Source organism: Cyprinus carpio, chromosome A23 (assembly GCF_018340385.1).
Source record: "Cyprinus carpio isolate SPL01 chromosome A23, ASM1834038v1, whole genome shotgun sequence".
NCBI lineage: Eukaryota > Metazoa > Chordata > Actinopteri > Cypriniformes > Cyprinidae > Cyprinus > Cyprinus carpio.
This window is the reverse complement of record NC_056594.1, coordinates 20448811-20473554: the sequence shown is the minus strand read 5'-3', so window position 1 is coordinate 20473554 and position 24744 is coordinate 20448811. Positions and strand designations below refer to the sequence as shown.

At 41.5% G+C, this 24744-nt stretch overlaps 2 protein-coding genes across 2 annotated transcripts; both read left to right on the top strand.

The window, feature by feature from the left end:
• The first annotated feature begins 2429 nt into the window (after positions 1–2429).
• txk (TXK tyrosine kinase) lies at positions 2430–14103 on the top strand. The gene is made up of 15 exons (XM_042713883.1): positions 2430–2473; positions 4621–4672; positions 5180–5234; positions 5316–5503; positions 6003–6062; positions 6229–6283; positions 6398–6471; positions 6582–6709; positions 6781–6855; positions 10668–10839; positions 11729–11945; positions 12446–12510; positions 13324–13442; positions 13528–13685; positions 13818–14103. The coding sequence occupies exons 1-15, from the start codon at positions 2461–2463 to the stop codon at positions 13893–13895; spliced, it is 1509 nt and encodes a 502-aa protein (XP_042569817.1). The 5' UTR covers positions 2430–2460; the 3' UTR covers positions 13896–14103.
• Positions 14104–15733: 1630 nt separating this feature from the next.
• On the top strand, positions 15734–24696 carry g3bp2b (G3BP stress granule assembly factor 2b). Its single transcript, XM_042713943.1, is given in 13 exon segments — positions 15734–15940; positions 17088–17228; positions 17302–17383; positions 17458–17631; positions 18713–18795; positions 19415–19531; positions 19612–19807; positions 19904–19999; positions 20846–20936; positions 21454–21504; positions 22321–22449; positions 22526–22644; positions 23902–24696. Coding segments are annotated over 12 exon segments (1434 nt in total). The 5' UTR covers positions 15734–15940; positions 17088–17133; the 3' UTR covers positions 24103–24696.
• The last annotated feature ends 48 nt before the right edge of the window (positions 24697–24744 follow it).

Genomic DNA, 24744 nt, shown 5'->3' with positions numbered 1-24744 from the left:
AATTTGGCTACAGTTGTCGTATTCTTCTTGTTAAACCACTCCTGAACCACAGACAACGTCAGAGGCGTCTTACCTGGGCTAAGGAGAGGAAGAACTGGACTGTTGCCCAGTGGTGGTGTGTAGTAGAAAGGGAGTCAACACAAGAAGTTGAGAAGAAAATTAGAGCTGCTGTTTACTTGACAAAAGCAAAGCAAGGCAAGTCAGACATCTGGAAACAATTCTCATTTGTCACTGGAAAAAATGGGAAAGAGCGATTTCCTGTTCTCAAAATTACGCATCTAATGCACAGAGAGGTGTATGGGCGGATCTTGCAGAAAGACGCACACGTCTGGGACCGCAGTCAGTCAGCAATATATTTTTCCTTCATATTAATATTAATATGGAGTAATAATGCAAAGTTATTTAGTTACGACTAGACGTTTGGTGCATTTATTTCGTTTTGTATTTATTTTGTTAAAATTATATCTAGGTATTTTCAAAGTTCCATGCATTTATTTTATGTAAAGGTCTATGCCCATGCAGCGTTTAAAAATCGAGGTGCCGCTAGTTGTGGTTTTGTTTTAACGTCATAGCGATTCGATATGAGGCAATACCGTTTATATCGATATGCATTAGTTTGATACGAGCGCATCTGTAAATATAACGGAGGACACAGAGCTGCTGCGGAGAAAGTGCATAATCCAATCTGTTCTAAAAATGTGATAAGCTTCAATTTACGGCCTTTAAAAACTAGTAAGACATAGTTTATAGTTTGGTTTGGCATATTAGTTTAAGCGGCTCGATCCGTCAGATGCTCGGACAGAAGACAGAGACACCACTCGCGCTGTTTCATGTGTTTGAGAGTGCACGAGCCTTCTGGGATTCCCCTGAACTTCAGTCTTCAGTGAACAAGCGCCGCCGCGCGCCGAACACACAGAGCTCACTTCAATAGGAGCGCAGTCATTTTGACTAAAATATACATTTCGCTGAAATATTTTTAGTTGGACAATAAATGTGACATGTAGAATTTTAAACCTACAAGTAGGCTGTCTATTTTTATGATAGCACTGACTGTAAAGTGACTGTGATGGGGCAATCAAAATAGCCTAACAACTCTCTGCTTTTGTTCTCATTTATTTTTAGTTTTAGTTTAGTGAATTTATTTTGTTTTTAGATTGAAATGTTACAGTGTTAGAATGAAATGTGATTTTAACCATTTTTTGCACATAATACAGGCCTTACATAGTTACATTCTCTTTATTTGTTTTCATAGACTTTTATATGTATGGTTTTGAATCGCAAATCCGCCAAAAATACCGAGATATGAATTTTTGCCCATATCGCCCAGCCCTACATTGTAGACGGAGTGAGTACTACCCTCCCTCCAAGTTTCAAGTCTCTGTGACTTACAGGTTGGTCTCCAGTTTAATGTGGAGATTGCTGATCCTTGGCCATTTTAACAATTACAACAGGACTGCAGCTACACGCTTGAACCCCTAAACAGGCCTAATGTCCACCTTAAGAGGACACATAGGACGAATATAGACATGCGTTTGACTGCTTTAGGATGAACAGAGCTTAAGATAGTTTCCATACACTTGTCTAGATCAACGTTGAATAAAGAAAATAGAGATTATGTGGAATTTAGCTAGCAGTAACACAAGTTGAGTTATATTTCCCTATATTTTTATATATTTTGAGTAGTCAAACAATCCAAAGAAAACATCTTTAAACCAGCAAAGTTCACAATAAACAACATAGTTACAGTTTATAACATTTATAAAATAAAAATACTATCTAGCATAGCAAAAATGTGTCAAGTCATTTTTATTTATATTGCATTCTACAAAATTAGAAGCAGCTTGTAAAATTTAATAATTATGAAACTAATTCACACAGGAGACAATCGAGTCATTATTCAGATCAAGTTTTATTCTCATCTGATAATGTCAGTGCATTAAATCCATAATATTGGTGATTATTACTGATTAATTATTATTATTATTATTAATTGTAATATTAATGTTATTTTAAATCCCAAATAAACATTGATTCTCTCTCTTTTTTCATCTGTTTTTAATAGATTGACCAGTAATGAATCTGATTGGTAAATTACTGATTGTAAGTCATTAGAAGAGTTTGGGTAATTTGCAGTATTAATGTGAAATGAAACACATACATGCTGTTATGATGGAGATGAAGAGCTCTCAAAAGAGTTAAAAACCCAAGAGAGAACTTCAGTGCCAATTATAAACTGTGTGTGTGTGTGTGTGTGTGTGTGTGTGTGTGTGTGTGTGTGTGTGTATTGTCTTCACTCTGCTTCATGATGTGGCATCCTGTAGCGGAAGGACTGCATGTGCATGTGTGAAGTACGTCACCTTTTCCTCCCATCTCATGTTCTCTCACACACACACACACACACACAACAACACAAACTCAACAAACAACTCCAGGACGGACTGACAGATTGACGGCAGTGTAATGATTCACTCCAGTGAGTACCAGAACATTTCACTTCATATTGATAAGATTATTGAACAGATGAATGACTGATGCTCTGAGTTTAATACTTGCACCGAAACTCCGGGTGTGTGTGTGTGTTTGTGTCATGTTTATCTGTATGGTGCTTTTACATATCCATTCAGCAGCAGCTTTACACGTGTGTGTGTCAGGGACAATATGAGCAGTGTGTTAACAGGAGCACTGATGTACGAGCACATCTCCAGTCGCTCAGCAGCTCTGTGAATGACACTCATCAGTCATGTACTGTTTCATTACTAACACTGAAGCAACCGTCCTGTCTTCCTTACCTGACTTGATGTCTTCTGAGAAAGTGTTTTTTGTCAGTGAAGTTTGGACGTGTGAGTAAATGATGATGGGATGTTTATTTTGGGTGAACCGTCCCTTTAACACACTTCGACTAATGCTAAAGTATTATTTATAAGTGAACGTACATGAGCTGCCGATCTGTTCCGTTTTATAAGTCTGACTGTTTTATTGATGAAGGTTATTAAAGCACTCGACTGCTCTTCATTTGTAGTTTTGCCCCCGTCGCAGTTATTTTTGGGTTCTTTATGTTGAATGTTGGAAAGTGAAATTCCCCTGAGCAGTGAGAGTGAGTGAAGTGTTGTGTGGGAGTGCGACGCAGAATCATGTGAACTCCAGTCTGGCTCAGACAGGACAACAATCAACTGACAGAGATATTAAAAAAAGATCGATCTGATTGATTGACTCCAGCTGATTGATTATATTGAGAAAAAAAATTGTATTACAAGTTTTCTAAAATGTAATATTTAAATGGGAAAATTATGCATTGTCTAAATAAATATACACTGATTATCATACATTTCCAGAATATAAATCTGAACACTGAATAAAATCAGGTTCAAATATCTAGTTTGATTTTGTCTCATTTTAGAGTTGAAGGTTTTTCCAGAGTGGGTACTGGATTTCTCTTTTTATCACTTTATAACTCAGAAAATACTGTCAACAGACAGAAATCAAACACATGTTCACCATGTTTCAGGAGTGAAATGTTGTATAAATCAGTGTGAATGAAATATGAACAAAGCTTCAGATTATAGACAGGAATAAAACTGTAAAGTTTGGTGTTTGTAAGAAAACAAATCTTTAAAGATTGAACTCTACAGACGCAAACAGATAAAGTGTGATAAAATAAACACTTCAAAGTCTATTTGGATGTTTTCTTTCCACTAGACTGAAAAATGACTTTCAAAAGCCTAAAATCTCAGAACTGACCAGTGCATGAAAAACACTGTTTTCCATCCAAACATTCCTACACTCTCAGAAAAGCAGGAACAAAAGCTGTCATCCTTTCAAAAAGTACATCTTATTTGACCTAAAAGGGTGCATTTTAGTACCTTAAAGCTACACATTTGTACCTAAAGTGAGCATATCGTTGCTATTTTGAAAGGAAACCACAGCAGTGAGAGCTTTTGTAGCTTTTTCTCTCGGAGTCGTTTGATGTGTGCTGTCAGGTGCTCAGCTTGCGTTCAGGGCTGTCCGAGGCTCGCTGATGAATCTCTCACCGGACGCTCTTCACCTTTCTGTTGACAGGAAGTGTGCGGTTTGTGCAGCTGGTCATTGTGTTGCAGCTGAAGACACTTCACACCCGTGTTCTCGAGAAATGCTCAGCTCTTACACACAGAACTGACAAGATGTTGAAGATCTTGTGTTTCTGTGATGAATTTGCATGACATTCGTGATGTTTTAGGATTTGGTAACACACTTTGATAAAGTTTAACGTTGCTTTGACTGTTGTTAGAGAGGATTCTGTAAAGTCTAATTCGGATGTTGTTACATAATTAATAAAACAACATTTGACAAGAAAATAGTATTAGTCGTTCTACCTCAAAATTTCACTTTTAATGTGTACTTCTGAGTAAAACCTGTCTGAAGGGAAATCCTACGCTAATGTTCTGTCAATGCTTCTGAATGGATTACATGAAAGTAATGATGTTAAACTACAAAATACATCTGAGACGAGTGAAAAGCTGAAGTAAAGATTTAGAAGGTCCTCTGAAACCGGTGTTTTGGTGGTTTTCTGGGCTGGTTTTGAAGTGTCGTGGTTTGGTGAGCGTGAAGTGTTTCTGCAGCTCATCTTCTGTTTCTCTTCTCCAGATCAGTCCATTCACTCCATCTTCTGCTGCTGCTGCTGTGCTCTTCAGACCAGGTACGATGTGCTGCGATGTGTGAAATGGTCTAAAACCGGTCCACGTGTTTGGAACCAGAGGTCAAAGGTCAAAACACCATTAGAACGAAACAATCGCTGAGAACAGCTGACGATGTTCAGCTGCTGGTCCTTCATTTGTCCTCTGCATGCTTTGTTTTCCTGTCTGTCTGAAATACAGTTTTTACAATCTCTAGGACACATTTCTTGATACTTAAGTCACTTTATCTAAACTCTTCACACTGCGAGGACAGCATCAGCCTCTGTGACTAAACTCTGGATCATTTCTCATTGCTTTGGCACAAAATTAATTCATTGATGACATCTGTCAAATTACATGAATTATTTTCTCACTATGACACAAACACCACCAAAACTTAATGTACCACTCAAGCCAATTTGCACATGTTTACACACTGTTTGCAACATAAGTTTAAACCTAGCACAGTACAAAACTGAATGAGACAGAAATGAAGCCCCTAACCGAGTCGTGATCTCTGTGTGTCTCAGAAGCAGCACTCGTGTGGATGTGAACACCAGCAGATATCCAGGATCCGTCTATACGGTATACAGTCCTCTGCTCGTTCATTCTGTGATTCGCTCGTTCATTCCGTGCTCCTGCAATGCTTCTCTCCTCGTGTCTCAGACTCAGCTGTCTCAGAAGAAGCTCCCTCCGTCTCCTCCTGAGGATGATGATAGCGGAGTGATGAAGGTGGTGGCCATATATGACTTCACAGCCAGAGAGAGTTCAGACCTGACGCTTCATCACGGAGAGACGTACATCATCCTCCACAAACAAGACCAGCTGTGGTGGAGAGCCAAAGACAAGCACGGGTGAGTGTGTGTGTGTGTGTGTGTGTGTGTGAGTGTGTGAGAATGAGTGTGAGTGTGAAGTGTGACGTGACATACAGCCAAGTATGGTGACCCATACTCAGAATTGGTGCTCTGCATTTAACCCATCCAATGTGCACACACACACACACACACACACAGCAGTGAACACACACACACACACAGCAGTGAACACACACACACACACACACACACACACACAAACAGCAGTGAACACACACACACACCGTGCACACACACCCGGAGCAGTGGGTATCATTTATGCTGCGGCGCCCGGGGAGCAGTTGGGGGTTCAGTGCTCAGTTGTGGTATTGCCGGCCCGAGACTCGAACCCACAACCTTAGGGTTAGGAGTCAAACTCTCTAACCACTAGCCCACGACTTCCCCACGAGTGTGTGTGTGTGTGTGTGTGTGTGTGTGTGTGCGTGTGTGTGTTTCTTGAGTTCAGATATCTGCTATTCTCTCTCTCTCTCTCTGTCAGGAACAAGGGCTTCATTCCCAGTAACTATGTTACAGAAATTGGAACTATAGAAGCCAACGAGTGAGTATCGACCAATCAAAGTCACTCCGGATCTCTTTGATTATCTCCATATTTGTATCAGTTCATTCAGAGTTCACTGATCAATGACAGTGTTTTTGTGTGTGTGTGTGTGTGTGTGTGTGTGTGAGTGTGTGATGATGATGATGATGATGTTGATCTTCATCAGCTGGTACTGCAAAAACATTAACAGAGCTGAAGCAGAACAATTACTCAGACAAGAGGTGAAGAAGCCCATTCATCAATCGTCAATAACTGATCCGTCATCATCATCATCATCATCATCTGCCATTCCTCGTGTGTGTGTGTGTGTGTGTGTGTGTGTGTGTGTGTTTCAGGGGAAGGATGGAGGGTTTGTGGTCAGGAGCTCCAGTCAGCCCAGCAGCTACACCGTCTCTGTTTACACACACAGGTAAAGATTCTCCATCAGTTCACTGACTGATCACCTGATCCGCTGACTGATGGATAGATGGATTGATTGATTGATTGATTGATTGATTGATGAATTGATTGATTGATCAGTTCAGGTAAAGGGGAGGTGAGGCACTACCAGATCAAGCAGACAGACGCGGCTCAGTTCTTCTTGGCAGAGAATCACGTGTTCAACTCTATTCCTGAACTCATCAACTACCACAAACACAACGCAGCAGGTAACTCTGTTCACCTCTGCTCTGTGGTTCTGCTGCGACGAGCCGCTGATGATCTGTCTGTGTTTGATCAGGGCTGGTTTCCAGACTGCGATATCCCATCGGCCCCTTGGGCACATGTCTGCCGGCCACAGCGGGATTCAGCTCAGGTCAGACACACTCACACATGAACGACAAACACACTGATCAACTGAACGGCAAATTAAACAACAGTGATAAAGCGAGAGCCTGTATCTTAAGACACTTACAGACTAAACCTGTTTTTTCATGATCAGTTTTGCTCTGTTTTGCTTCCATATCATGTTTCTTCTTTCAGTCTAGTGGAAAGAAAACATACAAATACACATTGAAGTGTTTATTTTATTGCTTCTGTAGATTTCAATCTTTAGAGAGTTTTTTCTCTTACAAACACCAAACGTTACAGTTTTATTCACCTTTATTTATGTAGTGCTTTTAACAATACAGATTGTGTCAAAGCAATTTAGAGTAATAAATAGGAAAATATTCTGTCAATAATGCAAAATGATAATAGTAAACACTCAATTTTCAGTTAAAGGCAGTTCATCTTTGAATTCAGTGATGTCATCATGCAGCTCAGTTCAGTTTAAATAGTATCTGTGCAATCAAGTCGACGATATCACTGGATATTAAGTGTCCCCAACTAAGCAAGCCAGAGAAACCAAAACTCCATCAGTGACAGAACAGAGAAAAAACCTTGGGAGAAACCAGACTCAGTCGGGGGGCCAGTTCTCCTCTGACCAGAAGAAACCCATGGTGACCCTGCTGACAAAAACCATGACCATCACAGAAATTTGAATGATTTCCACTACAAATACCATTACAAATATTACAAACCATCAACTTTTAACCATTAAAACCATTAAATAATGGTTCCCTGAAGTGTGGTTTGGGACATATTACATTAGGATTTAGTAACTTTAACAAAAGCCATGAATATAGGGTGACCAATTACCAGTATACACCAGCAGGCACCATTACAGTTTCCATTTAAACCAACACAATTTTAGACAATTTACTTGAAATCTACATAAAAAAAGAGCAGAATGATAAATATATAATATGACAATGATAAACATAAACCTAGAATCTAGAAACCTGAAACAGAATTCTTCAATTTGAGTATTCATATGTGTGTGTGTGTGTGTGTGTCATGTTAATTAGACTAATCATATTATAGGCTACTTCATCGCTGATGTCTCTTTATGTATGATTGACTGGAATATTCATGTCAGACAATGCAGAGTAAAAAATAGCAGTGAACGTTCGGACTAGGAGTGTCCTGGGATTTTATAGGCTACATGCTCTATATAGTGAGATTGGCAGGCAAAGGTAACTTAATGTAACTGTTCGCTTTTTTTTTTTTTTTTTTTTTTAGCTTCTCCCAACCACCTTTATCTTCAAGTTTTTGCTTGTCATCATGAGTCCACTCTCCATCACGTTAGTTTCGGTTTCTTATAAGCATTAAGCAAAAATAGATTGCATTAGCCTGGCCGACGGCCATTCTATACTTCTCCAGAACATCCAGACGGCCAGTCCGCCCCTGGTCATACTTCCTGGTTCTAGTAAGAACTCTGCATTGTGAACCAGCTGGAGTTTGTTTATTAAGCGTGCAGAACAACCACCCAATAAAGCATTACAATAATCTAACCTTGAGGTCATAAACGCATGAATTAACATTTCTGCATTTGACATTGAGAGCATAGGTCATAATTTAGATATATTTCTGAGATGGAAAAATGCAGTTTTACAAATGCTAGAAACGTGGCTTTCTAAGGAAAGGTTGCTATCAAATAGCACACCTAGGTTCCTAACTGATGACGAAGAATTGACAGAGCAGCCATCAAGTCTTAGACAGTGTTCTAGATCATTACATGCAGAGTTTTTAGGTCCTATAATTAACACCTCTGTTTTTTTCAGAATTTAGCAGTAAGAAATTACTCATCCGTTTTTTTATATCGACTATGCATTCCGTTAGTTTTTCAAATTGGTATGTTTCGCCGGGCCGCAAAGAAATATAGAGCTGAGTATCATCAGCATAACAGTGATGATATTTCCCAAGAGTAACATGTAAAGCGTGAAGAGTAACGGCCCTAGTACTGAGCCTTGAGGTACTCCATACTGCACTTGTGAACGATCTGATACCTCTTCATTCACTGCTACGAACTGATGGCGGTCATATAAGTATGAATTAAACCATGCTAATGCACTTCCATTAATGCCAACAAAGTGTTCTAGTCTATGCAAAAGAATGTTGATAAGAGCAGGTCATTTGTAACTCTAAGGAGAGCAGTCTCAGTAATATAATACTAAAATTTAGATGCCGTGTCTAAATCCTGACTGGAAATCCTCACAGATGCCATTTTTCTCTAAGAAGGAATATAATTGTGAGGATACTACCTTTTCTAGTATCTTGGAAAGAAAAGGGAGATTCGAGATCGGTCTATAATTAACTAGTTCTTTGGGGTCAAGTTGTTGTTTTTTTGATGAGAGGCTTAATAACAGCCAGTTTGAAGGTTTTGGGGACATATCCTAATAACAATGATGAATTAATAATAGTCAGAAGAGGATCTATGACTTCTGGAAGCACATCTTTTTAGGAGCTTAGATGGAATAGGGTCTAACATACATGTTGTTGGTTTAGATGATTTAACAAGTTTATACAGTTCTTCCTCTCCTATAGTAGAGAATTAGTGGAACTTTCCCTCAGGGGATCTATAGTGCACTGTCTGATGTGATACTGTAGCTGACAGCTGCATGGTTACAATTTTATCTCTAATAGTATCGACTTTAGAAGTAAAGTAGTTCATAAAGTCATTACTGCTGTGCTGTTGGGAAATGTCAAAACTTGCTGATGCTTTATTTTTCGTTAATTTAGTCACTGTATTAAATAAATACCTGGGGTTATGTTTGTTTTCTTCTAAAAGAGATGAAAAGTAATCAGATCTAGCAGTTTTGAATGTTTTTTGTAAGATAGGTTACTTTTCCTCCAAGCAATACGAAATACCTCTAGTTTTGTTTTCCTCCAGCTGCGCTCCATTTTCCAGGCTGCTCTCTTTAGGGTGTGAGTGTGCTCATTACACCACGGTGTCAGACTGTTTTCCTTAACCTTCCTTAAGCGTAAAGGAGCAACTGTATTTAAAATGCTAGAAAAGAGAGAGTCCATAGTGTCCTATGTGACAATTGCTTATTCCTCTCTATATTCTGAAGGTTTGTTCATATTTCATTCACACTGATTTATACAACATTTTGCTCCTGAAAACATGGTGAAAATGTGTTTGTTTTCTGTCTATTGACAGTATTTTCTGAATGATAGAAAGAGAATCTCTAAAATGACGAAAAAAAAAAAAGAATTTTAAACCTGACTTTAGATTTTTGTTCTGGAAATAAATGCAAATTTAAGTAGACAATTGCTTATTTAAACATAACATTTAGGAAAACATGTAATACACAGCAGTTGTCTTAATGTGGTGTGATTAATAAACTAAACTAATACAGCTGTATGTGTACAGTTCTTATGAAAAAATGAATAATCAATTAATATAAAGCAAGATAGGGTTTGGGTTAGTTAGGGTTAGAAGTCTTTGTTTTCTGAGAAACTTTTATGATTAAAACAAGAACAAATATTTCTCAACAGGGTCAGAACAAGCAACTTTGCTTTGAATTCAGTTGATCCCATTGACTAAAAATAACTCTTTGCATGTCATTTCCTGTCTAAGTGGGCAGATCATTTACACCTCTGCATTTGGCAGACACTTTTATCCAAAGCAACTTTAATTGCATTCAGAGTATTTACATTTTATCAGTTTTTGCTTTCCCTGGGAACTGACCCCATGACCTTAATGTTTCTAGTGCCGTGATCTGCTCTCAGAGCGACAGGAAAACTCACGACCACCTCACACTCTGATGTTATGTGTGTGTGTGTGTGTGTGTGTGTGTGCAGATAAATGGGAGATCAGCCCCTCTGAGCTGACCTTCATGAAGGAGCTGGGCAGCGGTCAGTTTGGAGTGGTGCGGCTGGGCAAATGGAGGGCGCAGCATAAAGTGGCCATTAAAACCATCAATGAAGGAGCCATGAGTGAAGATGATTTCATAGAGGAAGCCAAGATCATGACGTAAGACACACACACACACACACACACATGCACTGAGCGAGTGGAAAGTTGCTGAGAAGCTGGAAAGTGTGGTGGGTGGGTAGACATCTGTGTGTGAGACTTCCTGTGCTGCGAGCGTCAGATTCTTATCTGTCCTTCATTCAGCGTGTGTTTCTCGTTCTACCTGCTCCGCGGGTCGCTCAGATGCTCTGGAAGCATCCGGAGGTGTGTGATGGAAACACTGCTTCAGTATGTCACCCGTCACAGGAAAGAGCAATGATGAGTGAGATCTCAGTCAGGTTAAACAGAGATCAGATGGAGTCTGATCAAAAATATAATATAATGTTATTTAAAGGTTACAAAACATTTCTTACAAAGTTCTACTAATTTAACTTTTACTCAAAATATAACGTTATTTGTGCTTTTATTTTAAATATTCTAAGAATATTCAAATGTCTAGTTTTCTTGTCATGAATATGACCTTATTTAAAGATTACAAAAACATTTCTCACAACATTTTACTATTATTATACTGTTACCTTTATTTTCACTCAAAATATAAAGTTATTTGAACATTTATTCTTGATATTCTAAGAACGTTAAAATGTCCAGTTTTTGAAGGACGTTTAAAGCATGCGGATCTCAGAACGTTTTCTTTCAGTGTTATGTATGTTACGTGTATCAAATATGAATACAGCTGTAACAATGTTTCGTAAACATTACTTTAAGAATTTTTTGTCCTAACATTTATAATCCGTTACTGAAAGTTGTCTGACAGCTGAGTTTAACCCGTAAATCAGAAAGCAGACTCTCCTTGAGTGAAATTCTCATCTTTGTTGATGAAAGGCTGTGAGCTACACCCGACCGGCAAACAACACGTGTGTGTGTGTGTGTGTGTGTGTGTGTGCAGGCGTCTCTGTCACCCGAAGCTGGTCCAGCTGTACGGCGTGTGTGTCACGCAGCGTCCCATCTGCATCGTGACAGAGTTCATGGAGAACGGCTGCCTGCTGCACTTCCTGCGACAGCACAGCAGAACTCTGGGCCGCGTCCAGCTGCTCTTCATGTGTCAGGACGTCTGCGAGGGGATGGAGTACCTGGAGGAGAACAGCTTCATCCACAGAGACCTGGTCAGAGACAAACCACTCACACACACACACACACACACACACACTGAAGCCGGTTTTAGCTGAAAATGTATTTATAATGAACAATTAACACCAACATTAAAATTATCAAACAAATTTAAAAAAAAAACGTTTTTCACAACAAACGTTAATGTTTAATGTTAATAGACGGTCAGATAAACACCTTCATTTGTTCTTTATACAGCAGAGAATGATTCAGAGCAGTATGAAGAGTGTGTTGTGTTTCTCAGGAACAGCACAAACTGATCTCAAAGTTCGCATCGAATCAGACTCCAGCAGAAGTGTGAATGTTGTGTTTCCGGTTGGTCTGGCTAATGCTCACACTACCGTATTGTGCTGATGTGTGATTACAGAGAACACCACAGCCGTCAGATGAAGCCAGAAATGATGTACAGTCACAAAAGACTGCATTATATCAGGGACTGATGAGAGGAGTGTGTGTGTGTGTGTGTGTGTGTGTGTGTGTGTGTGTGTGTCTGCAGGCCGCGCGGAACTGCCTGGTGAACGAGAGGAACGTGGTGAAGGTGTGCGACTTCGGCATGACCAGGTCAGAGCCTTAAATATTAACCTTAACCTTAACCTTAACCCACTATCGGTTCTCACCACACTTCCTCAACATCCACCTGCTGATCTCCGCCCAGCTACAGGGATGTTCTCAGAGCGTTCCGGCAAGGTTATGAACAAACGTTCTTCCAGTAACATTAATAAAACTTCATTCAAAGTTTTCTGGTCTTTAATAATGTTCTCAAAATGACGCCATGTCAAGTTTAAACTTTAAAAAGAGTTTTCAAAGAATTTCAGCTTTTACACGCAGCGCCGCTCATCAATGTCAGTTCCAGAACAATAGACCAATCAGAAGACCCCGGAGGCGGGGCAAGCGATGCAAGCTTGTTATTACAGTAGCAAGTTGGCATGTTAATGGTTTTATTTGATGGCAGCACGATGGAGGAGGCAGTCGTAGTGGCTGTGTGCGGATACGATGAACATGATCAAGTCTGGAGAGAAATATTTCCGTTATTGCATCACGTCTTGAGACCCTCGCGTTCTGTGCTTAAAACCATTCCTGAGTGCTGCCTTCTGTGTGAACAGCCCCTTAATGTTCCTGATGTTTTGTACATTCAGAGAACATTCAGAATAATGTTTTCATAATATAATGGGAATGCTATCAAAACATTCTTAGAATGTATTTTTGTGCCAGATAAGAAGAAGAGCCAGTCGTGTAATGAAGAAACAGTATCCTGACGTCCTTCCTGTTCAGTATCATGTTCTGGTTAGATGTGTTTTGGAGAATGTTTTTAAATGTCCCGCTGTGGCATAAATGAGCTGAACGTGAGTGAAGCTGACGGGTCTCGTCCCGCAGGTATGTTCTGGACAATCAGTACACCAGCTCCATGGGCTCCAGGTTCCCCGTCAAATGGTCTCCTCCTGAAGTTCTTCACTTCAACAAGTTCAGCAACAAGTCAGACGTCTGGTCATTTGGTGAGGACTGGAGGTCAGGAGGTCACGTGTGTGTGTGTTGTGTGTGTGTGTGTGTGTGCTGATGCGTGTGTGTTTGTGTGAACAGGTGTGCTGATGTGGGAGGTCTTCTCGGAGGGAAAGACGCCGTTTGAGAACCGCTCCAATCTGGAGGTGGTGGAGCAGGTGACGCAGGGCGGCCGTCTCTACAGGCCTCACCGGGCGTCTGCGCACATCTACAACATCATGTACCGCTGCTGGCATGAGGTGAGACACACACACACACACACCTCACAGTCCATACACTACACGACCCCTGCGCAGATTTTCATCACATCATCACATCACTCAAATTACATTAGTGCTGTGTGTGTGTGTGTGTGTGTTTCTTGTTTTCAGAGACCTCATGGAAGACCATCTTTTTCTGAGCTACTGCAGATTATCAAACAGATCACTGAAGAGGAGACGGACACATGAACACACACACACACACACACACACACACACACACACACACACACACACACACACACACACACACACACACACACACACAAGCTCAGCAAACAGGAGGACTGCTGAGGACATAATCTTCAGCATGAGCTGATGTGTGTGTGTGTGTGTGCGTGTGCGTGTGTGTGTGTGCTTGTGCGTGTGCGTGTGTGTGTGTCTGTCTGTGTGTGTGTGTGTGCGTGAGTGTCTGTGTGTGTGTGGGGTGTGTGTTCATTGGATGACTCAGGTGTGTGTGCGCGTGTGTGTGTGAGTGTGTTTCACTGGAATTTCTTTAGAAAAAGCATCTCTACCAATAAACCTGTGACATTTCTGCTCAAGTCTGTGGGTTTTTTGTCATTTGTTAATCAAATCCTGCCAGTGCTGACATGTAGAACAGCACAGTTTCGTTTGTTTCCAGATCTCAAGACACATTTTATGTCTGATATTGGTTGTCTGAAGAGCAGGAGATGCAGTGATGATCAGAGTAATCTTATACCAAATTTAAACTTAAAAATTCTCACAAAATGGCTCCTGCATTTACGTAGCAATTACAACTGTATACTTTGATACTAGGGGCTGAGGTGGGTTCAAATGCATTTAGTAACACTACAGTAACACTGGAGCCTGCGGCGGGGCAGAGCTGGCTTAATTTAGTCTGGATTTAGTCAGCATAACATCTTTACACAGAATTCAGAGCAGGCACAGAGCAGCCTTAATGTGTAAAGATGCCTTTAGTTCTCAAAGTTTATTCTGACTTTGTCCTGAAAATAATTCAACAAGTTTTTTTTTTTTTGTAACCAGATCTAATTACTTTGAAAGCTGTCAGCACTCGTCCATCACAGAGTCTCTGTTTGAGTCTGTATCGAGATCTGCTAGATGTGTTTTATAGTGTTTGCTCATCTCCTGTACGTCTGCAGGACGTTTCCTATCAGATGTCAAATAGACGTTTAGAAGATGTCTTTAAGATGTCTATGATTTAGAATGAATGTAAAACTGACATCTTACAGACGTCTATCAGATGTTTGCACACAGCAGATCTTTAACAGACCTCCTGCAGACGTACCTGTGCTATCTGGGAGGAGACAGAAAGGAAACTCTCCACTGCTGAGAATGAAGACGAGTGAATGAATCTTTAACAGCACACAGCATTATTACACAGAAGAGGTCATTTCACATCTGACCGCTCAATCAGAATCAAACTGTAGTCGTGTAATAGATTCTCTTTGGGTTTTACCGTCAAACCTGTCAGCCATTCATTCACTTCAAGAAAAAGCACTGAATAATTCATATTCTATACTACTTAAGTTAATATTCAGTGCTATTATTAATTTGACAGCACTGACATCGTTGGATAAGAATAAAGCAAACTTGACCTGCACTGCTCTGAATACTGAACTATATGACTGAATCTAAACAAACACTGAACTGAACTCAGCTGAATAATGACATCATTGTCTTTTTAAAGATGCTTTATTGCAGAATTAGTCTCATATTTGAAAGAGCTCAGACAGTTTCTCTTGAAAACACTCTGATATTTGTGTGAAGTGTTAGTTATTTCAGATATAATAACTGGCAGGGTTGCTTGTACACAGCAGCAAAGCTCACAGTGGAATTATTTCATTTCACAATCACACGTCAGTAGAAATTAAAACTGAACTTTTTTTTGAAGAATGTTTGAACATTATAACAAATCAGATTATAAACATACATACATATATTTAATAAAAAAATAAATAAATAAAAAAATTAAATAAATAAACAACAACGACTGCGCGTGACGCGTTTTTGCCGTGCCCGCGCGCTCTTCTGCGTCACATGTGTGCGTGCGCGCGCGAGAGAGAGAACGAGCGAGAGTGGCGGACGCGTGCACGTCTGCCTCCGTGTGTGTATATTTCGGCTCGGCTGCTGTCGGTCGGTTTTTCCCGGATAAAGAGGGAGCGGGTCGACGGTCCTTCGCTCGAGTGTGTGCGGAGAGTGCGTGCGTGCGTGCGGAGCAGCCGCGCGGCCTTTAACGGTTTCTGTCGCGTCAGGTGAGTCTGAGCGCGGTTAGCATGAAGCTAAAACACGCGAGCGCTATTGTCTGTCTGCGGCGCGCGCTCGTCACCTCTCTCCCTCTATCTGTCTATCTGTTCGTTTTTCTTTCTGTCTGTCTGTCCATCAACTTACTTCTGCACATTTATGTTTATTTGTTTATCATCCACTCATCTTATCTGTTTTTCTGTCTGTCTGTCTATCGATTATTTTGGTCAATATTGTAATCACGATTGTGAGTGGGCCACATGACCAAAACTTTATATGAGTGATTTATTTAAAGATAGCGATATATCAAATATATATTTTCTGTAAATAAGTTTGCTATGACAACTACATTTTAGAGATTTAGAGAAAGTTCGCAATTCTCAATGTCAGGGCAGAATACTGAAAAAAATACCTAAGTAATTACTGAAAATAATAATAACATTTTATTATAAATAATAATAATAATAAAGGAAATAACAAATACAATAGAAAAAACATACAAATAAAACAATCAGTGCACGTCTACAGTATTCAGCTAACAGTCTACTACAGAAATTATAATAATTGAATGATAAAACAGTATAGTCTTCACTGAAAGAATTAAACACTTTGTTTCTTATTAAAGCTACAGAAGTGCTTCGGTGGAGAGCAGCGAGTGGTTTCTTTTATTGTTTGATTAATATGAAGCACACGGTCAGCAGCAGGAATATCAGGCTGCTGTCACTTTAAGAGCCGCACAGCACAAACTTTACTTCTCAACTCTTTGTGTTCATTTATTACACAACCGACAAGGGTTCACGTGAATAATCACGAAGCGTTGCATTTTGACACGTTTTTGCTTGTATTTGAGCGTTTAGACTTCACTCGTCCTGAGCAGCAGCGCTTTTAAAACATAAATCTGATCAAAATCAATCAATTAACTCAACATAAATTAACTGAACTGAACATCAAAATACATTGGGCTTTTATGGAGGAGCAAAAGAGAAATCTAAACTGTATTTCGATTAATTGCACAGCTCTGCTATCTATCATCTGTCTATCTCTCTATCTATCTATCTATCTCTCTATTGTTCTGTCCATCTCTTTCAGTGTTTAAATACCCGTCTGACTGTGTTATGATTAAAGTTGTCCTGTTCTGCTGTGTTTCTGTATCTCGTGTGTGTGTCAGTGTGTGTGTGTGTGTGTGTGTGTGTGTGAGAGAGAGATGGTGATGGAGAAGCCGAGTCCCCTGCTCGTAGGACGTGAGTTTGTGCGGCAGTACTACACGCTGCTGAACAAAGCTCCGGATTACCTGCACAGGTGAGTGGAGAGAGAAGCGGCGGCTGGTCGTCTCAGAGCCGCGCTGAACGCTGTGCTTGTGTTTGCTGTGCAGGTTTTACGGCAGGAACTCCTCGTATGTTCACGGAGGGGTGGACGGCAGCGGGAAGCCGGAGGAGGCCGTGTACGGTCAGGCGGTGAGTGAAGCAGCACACGGGCCAGAGATGGACCGCTCGAGGCCTTCTGACCGTGTGTGTGTGTGTGTGTGCAGGAGATCCATAAGAAGGTGATGTCGCTGCAGTTCAATGAGTGTCACACTAAGATCCGGCAGGTGGACGCTCATGCCACGCTGGGGGACGGGGTGGTGGTGCAGGTGATGGGCGAGCTGTCCAACAGCGGCCGGCCCATGAGGAGGTTCATGCAGACCTTCGTCCTCGCTCCGGAGGTGAGTGTGTGTGTGTGTGTGTGAGTGAGACACCGAAACTGAACTATGAACGACCGCAGTATTGATAAGCTGTGACGTTGTCATACTATGCACGAATGATAAAGACCAATAGGTAACACTTTACAACAAGACCTCAACATTAACAATGAGCATTAGCTACATTTGCTACAGAAGTTACTAATCTTTGTTACACGTCTCTGTGGAGTACTTGGCTCTGATTGGTCAGTCACCACATTCCTGTACAATTATTTAATGTATAATTATTTAATTGTCATCCTGGTATCGCGGACTCATACAAACGCAGCTGCTGCCATCTTCTGTTAAATGAATATATTGTGTAGTCTTTATTATTAGTGTGGTGCAGTGAGTAATAAGTGGTGTGACTGCACTGTGTCCTGTATTTTGAAGTGCCATGATAACAGTGTTGTACATGTTCATTATGCTGATATATCACACGTCTAGTCAGGACTGGAGAGATTAAGAAAACTCACATTCATTTGTTATTGCTATACAGACATTATCTTTCTCACCGGAGTCGCCCGCTGTTTTTATGTGCATAATATTTAGACACTTATCTGTGATGCAGTTTTTGCTGTCGGCGGTTCAGAAGCGAGATCGCACGCAGCGTGAAAGCCCTGTTTAATTACGATAGAGGAGAGAACTAAACAGTCAAACGTCTGCTTACACTTTAGGCCCGTGGCTGTTATATGAAGCGAATTTATAGATTATAAAAAAGAAGATACAGCACAACTTCCTTCCCTTAACAGCGGTGCGCCTTTGTTCCTCCCTAAAACCCAAACTTAGCATCAGAATCAGTGACTGTCGTGAAATATCATCTTCACTGCTGCTAAATTGCGGGACATGTTTGATAATAAAAGGTTGAAAGCACAATAATCTGCACAAGAGACTGTGTGTGCACTCCAATACACACCACACCTATATATACACACACACACACACACACAAATACTGATAAGAATACCCGTAAAAGTACCGGACCGGTAAGCATTGGTAAGTGCAGTAGTGCTGTTAAAACTGTAACAATACCCATCCCTAGTGTGTGTGTGTGTGTGTTCACCAGGGATCTGCTGTCAATAAGTTCTATGTGCACAATGACATCTTCCGCTATGAACAAAAGCTGATCTGAGAGGAAAAACAACACACACACACAAACTAAAAACACACAGATTCTCAAACACCTCTCACACACACACACACACACACACAGATTCTCAAACAGCTCTGATTGTGTTCTGGACTCTAAATCATGCTTTTTAGTCTTTTTACAGTTTGTTAGCATAGATATTGTTTGCCTTCTAGTGGCTTTGACACACCTTTTGTTTGGTGTGTTCGGTGAGTTCTGTATCGAAATATACGTCATTCAGCCCGACCAGCCAGGTTCTGAACGCAACCCTAACCCTTTAGGTTCGGTATCTTTAGGGTCGCTGTCAGAAATGCCAGTGTGAACACTCAGCGGACCAGGAACAAATGTATCGTGTTCTTTATTGCTGTGAACGCACCCTAAAGATCCTGCAGAGACTCCGTTTACAAGAAAACTGTTTCAGTCTTTTTACTTACAGACATTTACCTTTGATGCAATGTGTTATAATTCTTTTGTAACAGTGAAATTTTTGAATAAATAGTTTTGACATCAATTTTTTTTCAGTGCATAGGATTTTCAGACTAAGAGTCCCGGAGTATTTCAGGCTTGTTTACGATTAAAAGTCCCTCATTACGCCTGAAATGTTTTTGTTCCGTGGTATTATCGGTATTTTGGTCTGTGATCAGAGTCTGAGGAAGAGGAGGTTGAAGAGGAGCAGGTGGAGACTCACGCTTCCCCTGAACCGGCCCCGGACCGTCCCAGCAGCAGCACCTTCTACGAGCCTCCGGCGCCCGTCAGGTACCAGCATGAGAAGATCTTCCTCTCGCTGCTTCCAGTGCCGGCTGCTTTACTGATGCTCTGCTCTGGTGTGTGTTCAGTAACGGAGTCGAGGAGCAGCAGGAGGAGGCGGTGCCCGAGGCGGAGTCAGAGCCCCAGCCTGAGGCCAATCAGGAGACGGAGGCGGAGCTTAACCCAGAAGCAGAGCTGCAGGTGGCTGAGGCGGAGCCGGAGGAGGAGGAGAAACTGCCAGAGGAGGAGAGAGGCTCCACCCCCGGCCTCGCTCTGACTCCGCCTGTGCAGTGTTGATGTGGAGTGCGTATGATGATGATGATGATGTGGTCTGCAGGATCGCGTGCATCATTATGATGATGATGATGATGTGGTCTGCAGGCGTTCTCCTGGGCTCTGGTGACCAGTAAGAATCTTCCTCCGGCCGGCGCTCTTCCCGCCTCTGGAATCTCGCCTCACGTGGTGAAAGCAGCTCAGGTACTTCCTCTGCAGTGACATCAGTGACGTTCTGTCATCAGTTACTCATTTCAAACGAGTGTGACTTTCAGAAATGTTGAGAAACATCTTCTGTCCATTCAGTGAGAGCCAGTGTTGTCTGGCTCCCAGCATGCTTCAGAGTTTCTTCTTCTGTGTTTCAGTCAGTCGTACAGGTTTGGAAATGATTTCCGCAGGAACTGTTCCTTAAATGCCATTTTTCAGTAGCAGGGTTACTATAGTTCACTAAAACCAAAGCTAAAACTATGAAAACCATTTCTTACTTCAAATAAAATAAACATGATCTGAAATATACCAAAAAAAAAATCAGCATTTGTCATTTTGTTGTAATAACTAAAACTGAAATAAAAAATAATACAAACTATATATATATATATATATATATATAAATATAAATAAATGACTGAGAAAACAAAATGACTTAAAACTAAACTAACCTAATCCTAATTAAAATTCAAAATATAAAAATGTATTCCAAAGGTCAGTGAAAAATATAATAGTGTCTTAATTAATAAAAACACTAGTCAGTAGTCATACTGCTTTGAGTCCCAGGATGTGTTCAGTTTCACAGCAGCGCACTGCTGAGTGTCCATGTAACAGTGAAGTGTGCCCTTTAGTGAAGCCTTGACTTCTGTGAGGGGGCTGGAGTTAGAGAAGCATGAACATCTAGTCAAGTCAGGTTTATTTCAACAGTGCTTTATACAATACAGCTGCACAGGAATATAAACGAAATGCATCAATGATGAAACAGTCAGCTTGAGTGGTAAAGACAGTAGAGTCTCTACATCAGAGGAGCTGTGGTGCTGAAGCTGTGTGTCTGTCTGTCAGCCGCGGCTGGAGCTCAAGCAGGACACTCAGTCCTTACCCAGAGATCAGCGGCGCGAGAGACCAGGCTTCCCTCCACGAGGACCACGAGCAGGTGACACACACTCACACACACACACACACACACACACTCACACACACACGCGTGCACTCACACACACTCCTCACACGCGTGCACTCTCACACACACGTTCTGGCACGCACTCTCTCGCAAACACACTCTCACACACACTCATTCTCTCATACACTCTCGCACGCACACGCTCTCACACGCGCACACGCTCACACTCTCTCACTCAACGCACTCGCACACGCACTCTCACATGCACGCACTCGCACACTTTCTCTCGCAAACACACACTCTCTCATACACTCTCACACACGCACTCTCTCTCACGCACACACGTTCTCACGCTCACGCACACGCACGCACGCACTCGCGCATTCACTCTCACAAACACGCATGCGCACTCTCTCACACACGCAGTCTCCCACACACACACACTCACGCACACACACACTCTCTCACGTGATTAATAACAGGCTGATAGTGGGAATGGTTTCCTGTCATGATGATTGTTGTTGTTGTTGTTGTTGTTGTTGTTTTTCAGACGGCGGCAGCTCCGAGGCTCCGGGTGGGAAACAGTACGTCAGTTTTAAGGGTGAGTTTCCTGTCATGTGACTGTGGTTGACTCAAAGCAAAGTCCCTTTAAGACAAGTCATGTCACTCGGCGGCCATCTTTGAAACGCCTCTTGTGCAGCTCCTATCTCTTTGAATGAGGAAACATCAGATTCTCCAAAACTGTTCACTAAGCTTACGGTTAAATTTAATATTTGAAATCACCAAATCTGATAATAGCTGTGTCATAAATGTTGTTACTTTTGCTCAAATAGTGTTATAAAAAGCTTATTTTCAGGTTAGATCAGCCAGCGCACATGTGCAGTCCTAAGCGCACGTCTCAGAGCGCTGACTGTTTCTATAGCAACCGAGACGCTTCTAACGGCAGCTGCAGTGACGCGCTGACTTTACCGATTAGTGATTGGCTCTTTCATTCAGAAGGCGGGGCTTCCTGTGATTGAGTGGCCATATTGAGCCTTGCATGTTTCCCCATTCAGAGCTATACGAGTGACACGTCTTATTCTGTAGTCTATGACTCGGTCATCATTCATCTAATAACAAGAATGAGTGAAGCTGAGAGTCCTTCATCATAACACTGATATAAAGGGCCATATGAATGTTTTATTTTTTCCCAAGTTCTGTTTTTATTTTTCTGGAAACCTTTTAAATGATTCAATCAAATTTTATTTATTTTAAATGTTAAAATAAAGGTTCATTAATACCAAATTCTGTGTTTGTCTAATTATTTGAATGCATAAAAACAACTTAATTTATATTAAAAAAAAAAAATCCCCAGAAATCCTTTGTGTATAAAATTTTTTCTGGTCATCAATAAAAAGGGAAACCGTTGTGTGTTCAGGCCGCGGTGACGGTGACGCCGGTGATGTGGAGGGCCGCCGGTCCGTTCGTTATCCAGACAGTCATCAGCTCTTCGTTGGGAATCTCCCTCACGACATCGACGAGGGCGAGCTGAAAGACTTCTTCATGAGTAAGACCGTTACCCTTTGACCTCTGACCCGCTACGACTGTGTGTCTGTGGTCTCACGCCGCTCTGTTTCGCTCAGCGTTCGGGAACGTGGTGGAGATGAGGATCAACACCAAAGGCGTCGGAGGGAAGCTGCCCAACTTCGGCTTCGTGGTGTTCGATGACTCTGAGCCGGTGCAGAGGATTCTGGGATCCAAGGTTTGTGTGAGGAGTGGTTACAGCTCGTGGTGAGGCTCTGAGTGAGTGGAGAGTAGTGCGGGAGCTGCGTGGAGTTAGGGTTAGCGTATGTGTGCGGAGACGTCAGGTCCGATTTGAGCTTTGCATGCGTTAAAACAGATGTGATGATTCTAATCAAAACACTGCGCCAGGTCAGAATTACCCATGCTTTCCACCGCAAGTTATTCAGGAAACACCCTTTCTGTAAAATTAGAATAATTATGGCATAAATTATTTTATAATGAGTGACGGTTGCTTCTCGACCGGATTGTAAGTTCTGTTCTGTTAAATGCCAGTCGTGTCCAAATGTCGGAGACAGAACGGCTGCTCATGGTGGGTTTGATGTGTTTCTCACAGAACCTGCTTGCTTCAGTCTTGAGTCTAGTTACGATTTTTAATCTGTTTAACTGCAAGATGTGCCAATTAATAATCGAATACCAATTTTATCATCTGAAAGGTCAAAGTCATTATTGTGTTAGATGAGTAAAGCAAAAAAGTTTAGAAAGGAAGATTTAGATTCACCATTGCATAAATAATAAATGGGTATTGATGGTTTTTTTAAATTGAATTTTGAAATATTAAATTATTTATGGAAAAAAAAAAGATACTTTAAATATTAAACTAAAAGCACCAGTAGGTGGCAACAAATCACAATTTCTTTATCGAGCGAATCAAATAATCAATAAAACAAATTATTTCAAAAAACAGCTGATTCATTCAGAAATGGAGCTAATGACTCTCGATCTGAATCAGTGACTCACTCGATTCATTCAGAATCGAATCACTGCAGTGTTGCTCAGAGATGCTCTCTTCTGCTGTGGCTTTAATTAGAACTATTTCCATTTGTGAAAATTAAGCAAAAATGAGCAATGTTGACAAGATTACATCATCTAGAATGCAACAATATTAACTGCTCGTTTATTGAACCGTTGTATATAATCAATATCTGATTTTCATTCGTACAGCTCTTGGTGAAAACAGCACTCTCGCTGGTGTGATATTGATAAACTATATTTGCATTGATATCTTTATTTTTTAGGCTCATATAAGTGCAGTGAGTCATCAGAAACCCCCACAGATTGAATGTTAACTCACAGCCCTAGAAGTCTGATTCAGTGTTCACTGGAGTCTCTTACTGCAGTAAACGTTCTGAATCAGTGGTTTGTTTGGAGGATTGTGTTGTTAAACGGCTGATGAGAGAACAGGAAGTCAGCGTTTCCTCTTTCCTGTCTCCCGCAGCCCATCATGTTCCGCGGGGAAGTGCGGCTGAACGTGGAGGAGAAGAAGACCAGAGCGGTCCGCGAGCGGGAGACCAGAGGAGCGCCGGACGGCCGGCGTGGGCCCCGGGGCCCCCTGGGGAATGGGATGGGGCGTGAGCGTGGGCCGGCCTCCTCCAGGGGCCGAGGGGGAGAGAGCCGCTTCACGGGCCCCCGCCGCTGAGCGCAGATGAAGATCCTCTACTCGTTCCATTGTTTTTGTTTCTCTCATGTCTCTCTCTGGCTTTCGGACTGTGACCGGCCTCCAAGACTCTCAGACTCCCGCCGCGCTTTCCTTTCTGTTATTCTCCTCATGATTTTGCGCAGAAGAACAGGACAGTGTGATTATTTTTTTTTTTTCTCTAGAACAGAAGCTGGATGTCAGGAACGGATTTCTCACATTTTATAACGGATGAACGTCAGCGCTTCATCAATCAGTGCTCAGTGTACACTTATTTATTTTCCCAGTAAATAAAACAGTGGTGGTGCCTTAACTGGACTCTGGGCCGTCTGTCTGTGCGTCTCCCGCGAGTGTCCAGTGTTAGCGGTTCACAGGTGCTGATCCGGACGCTCCAGGTGAGAGCTGGTTCTGGTTCTGGAGTCGGTGTGTCTCTGCATGGCTGTTCTGGATCCTGCTGCTCTTTCCATTGATTTCTGGAGCGTTTCTCACCACTGTGCACTGCGTTTGGTTCTGGGTTCAGACTGGACTTCAGTCCGCTTCAGCAGGTTTTTGTTTGAATGTGTTTTCAACTTTCAATAAACTACTGAAATCTGCAAACTCCTGCGTGTCCGTGTTGTTTGTTCAGCTCGGCTGTCATGATGTCCT

Excerpts from the sequence above, each read along its gene's own strand:
- txk (XM_042713883.1), top strand. Across the intron at positions 6,710-6,780 it reads CCACAAACACAACGCAGCAG|GGCTGGTTTCCAGACTGCGA; the intron begins GTAACTCTGTTC and ends GTGTTTGATCAG. Across the intron at positions 10,840-11,728 it reads GAGGAAGCCAAGATCATGAC|GCGTCTCTGTCACCCGAAGC; the intron begins GTAAGACACACA and ends GTGTGTGTGCAG.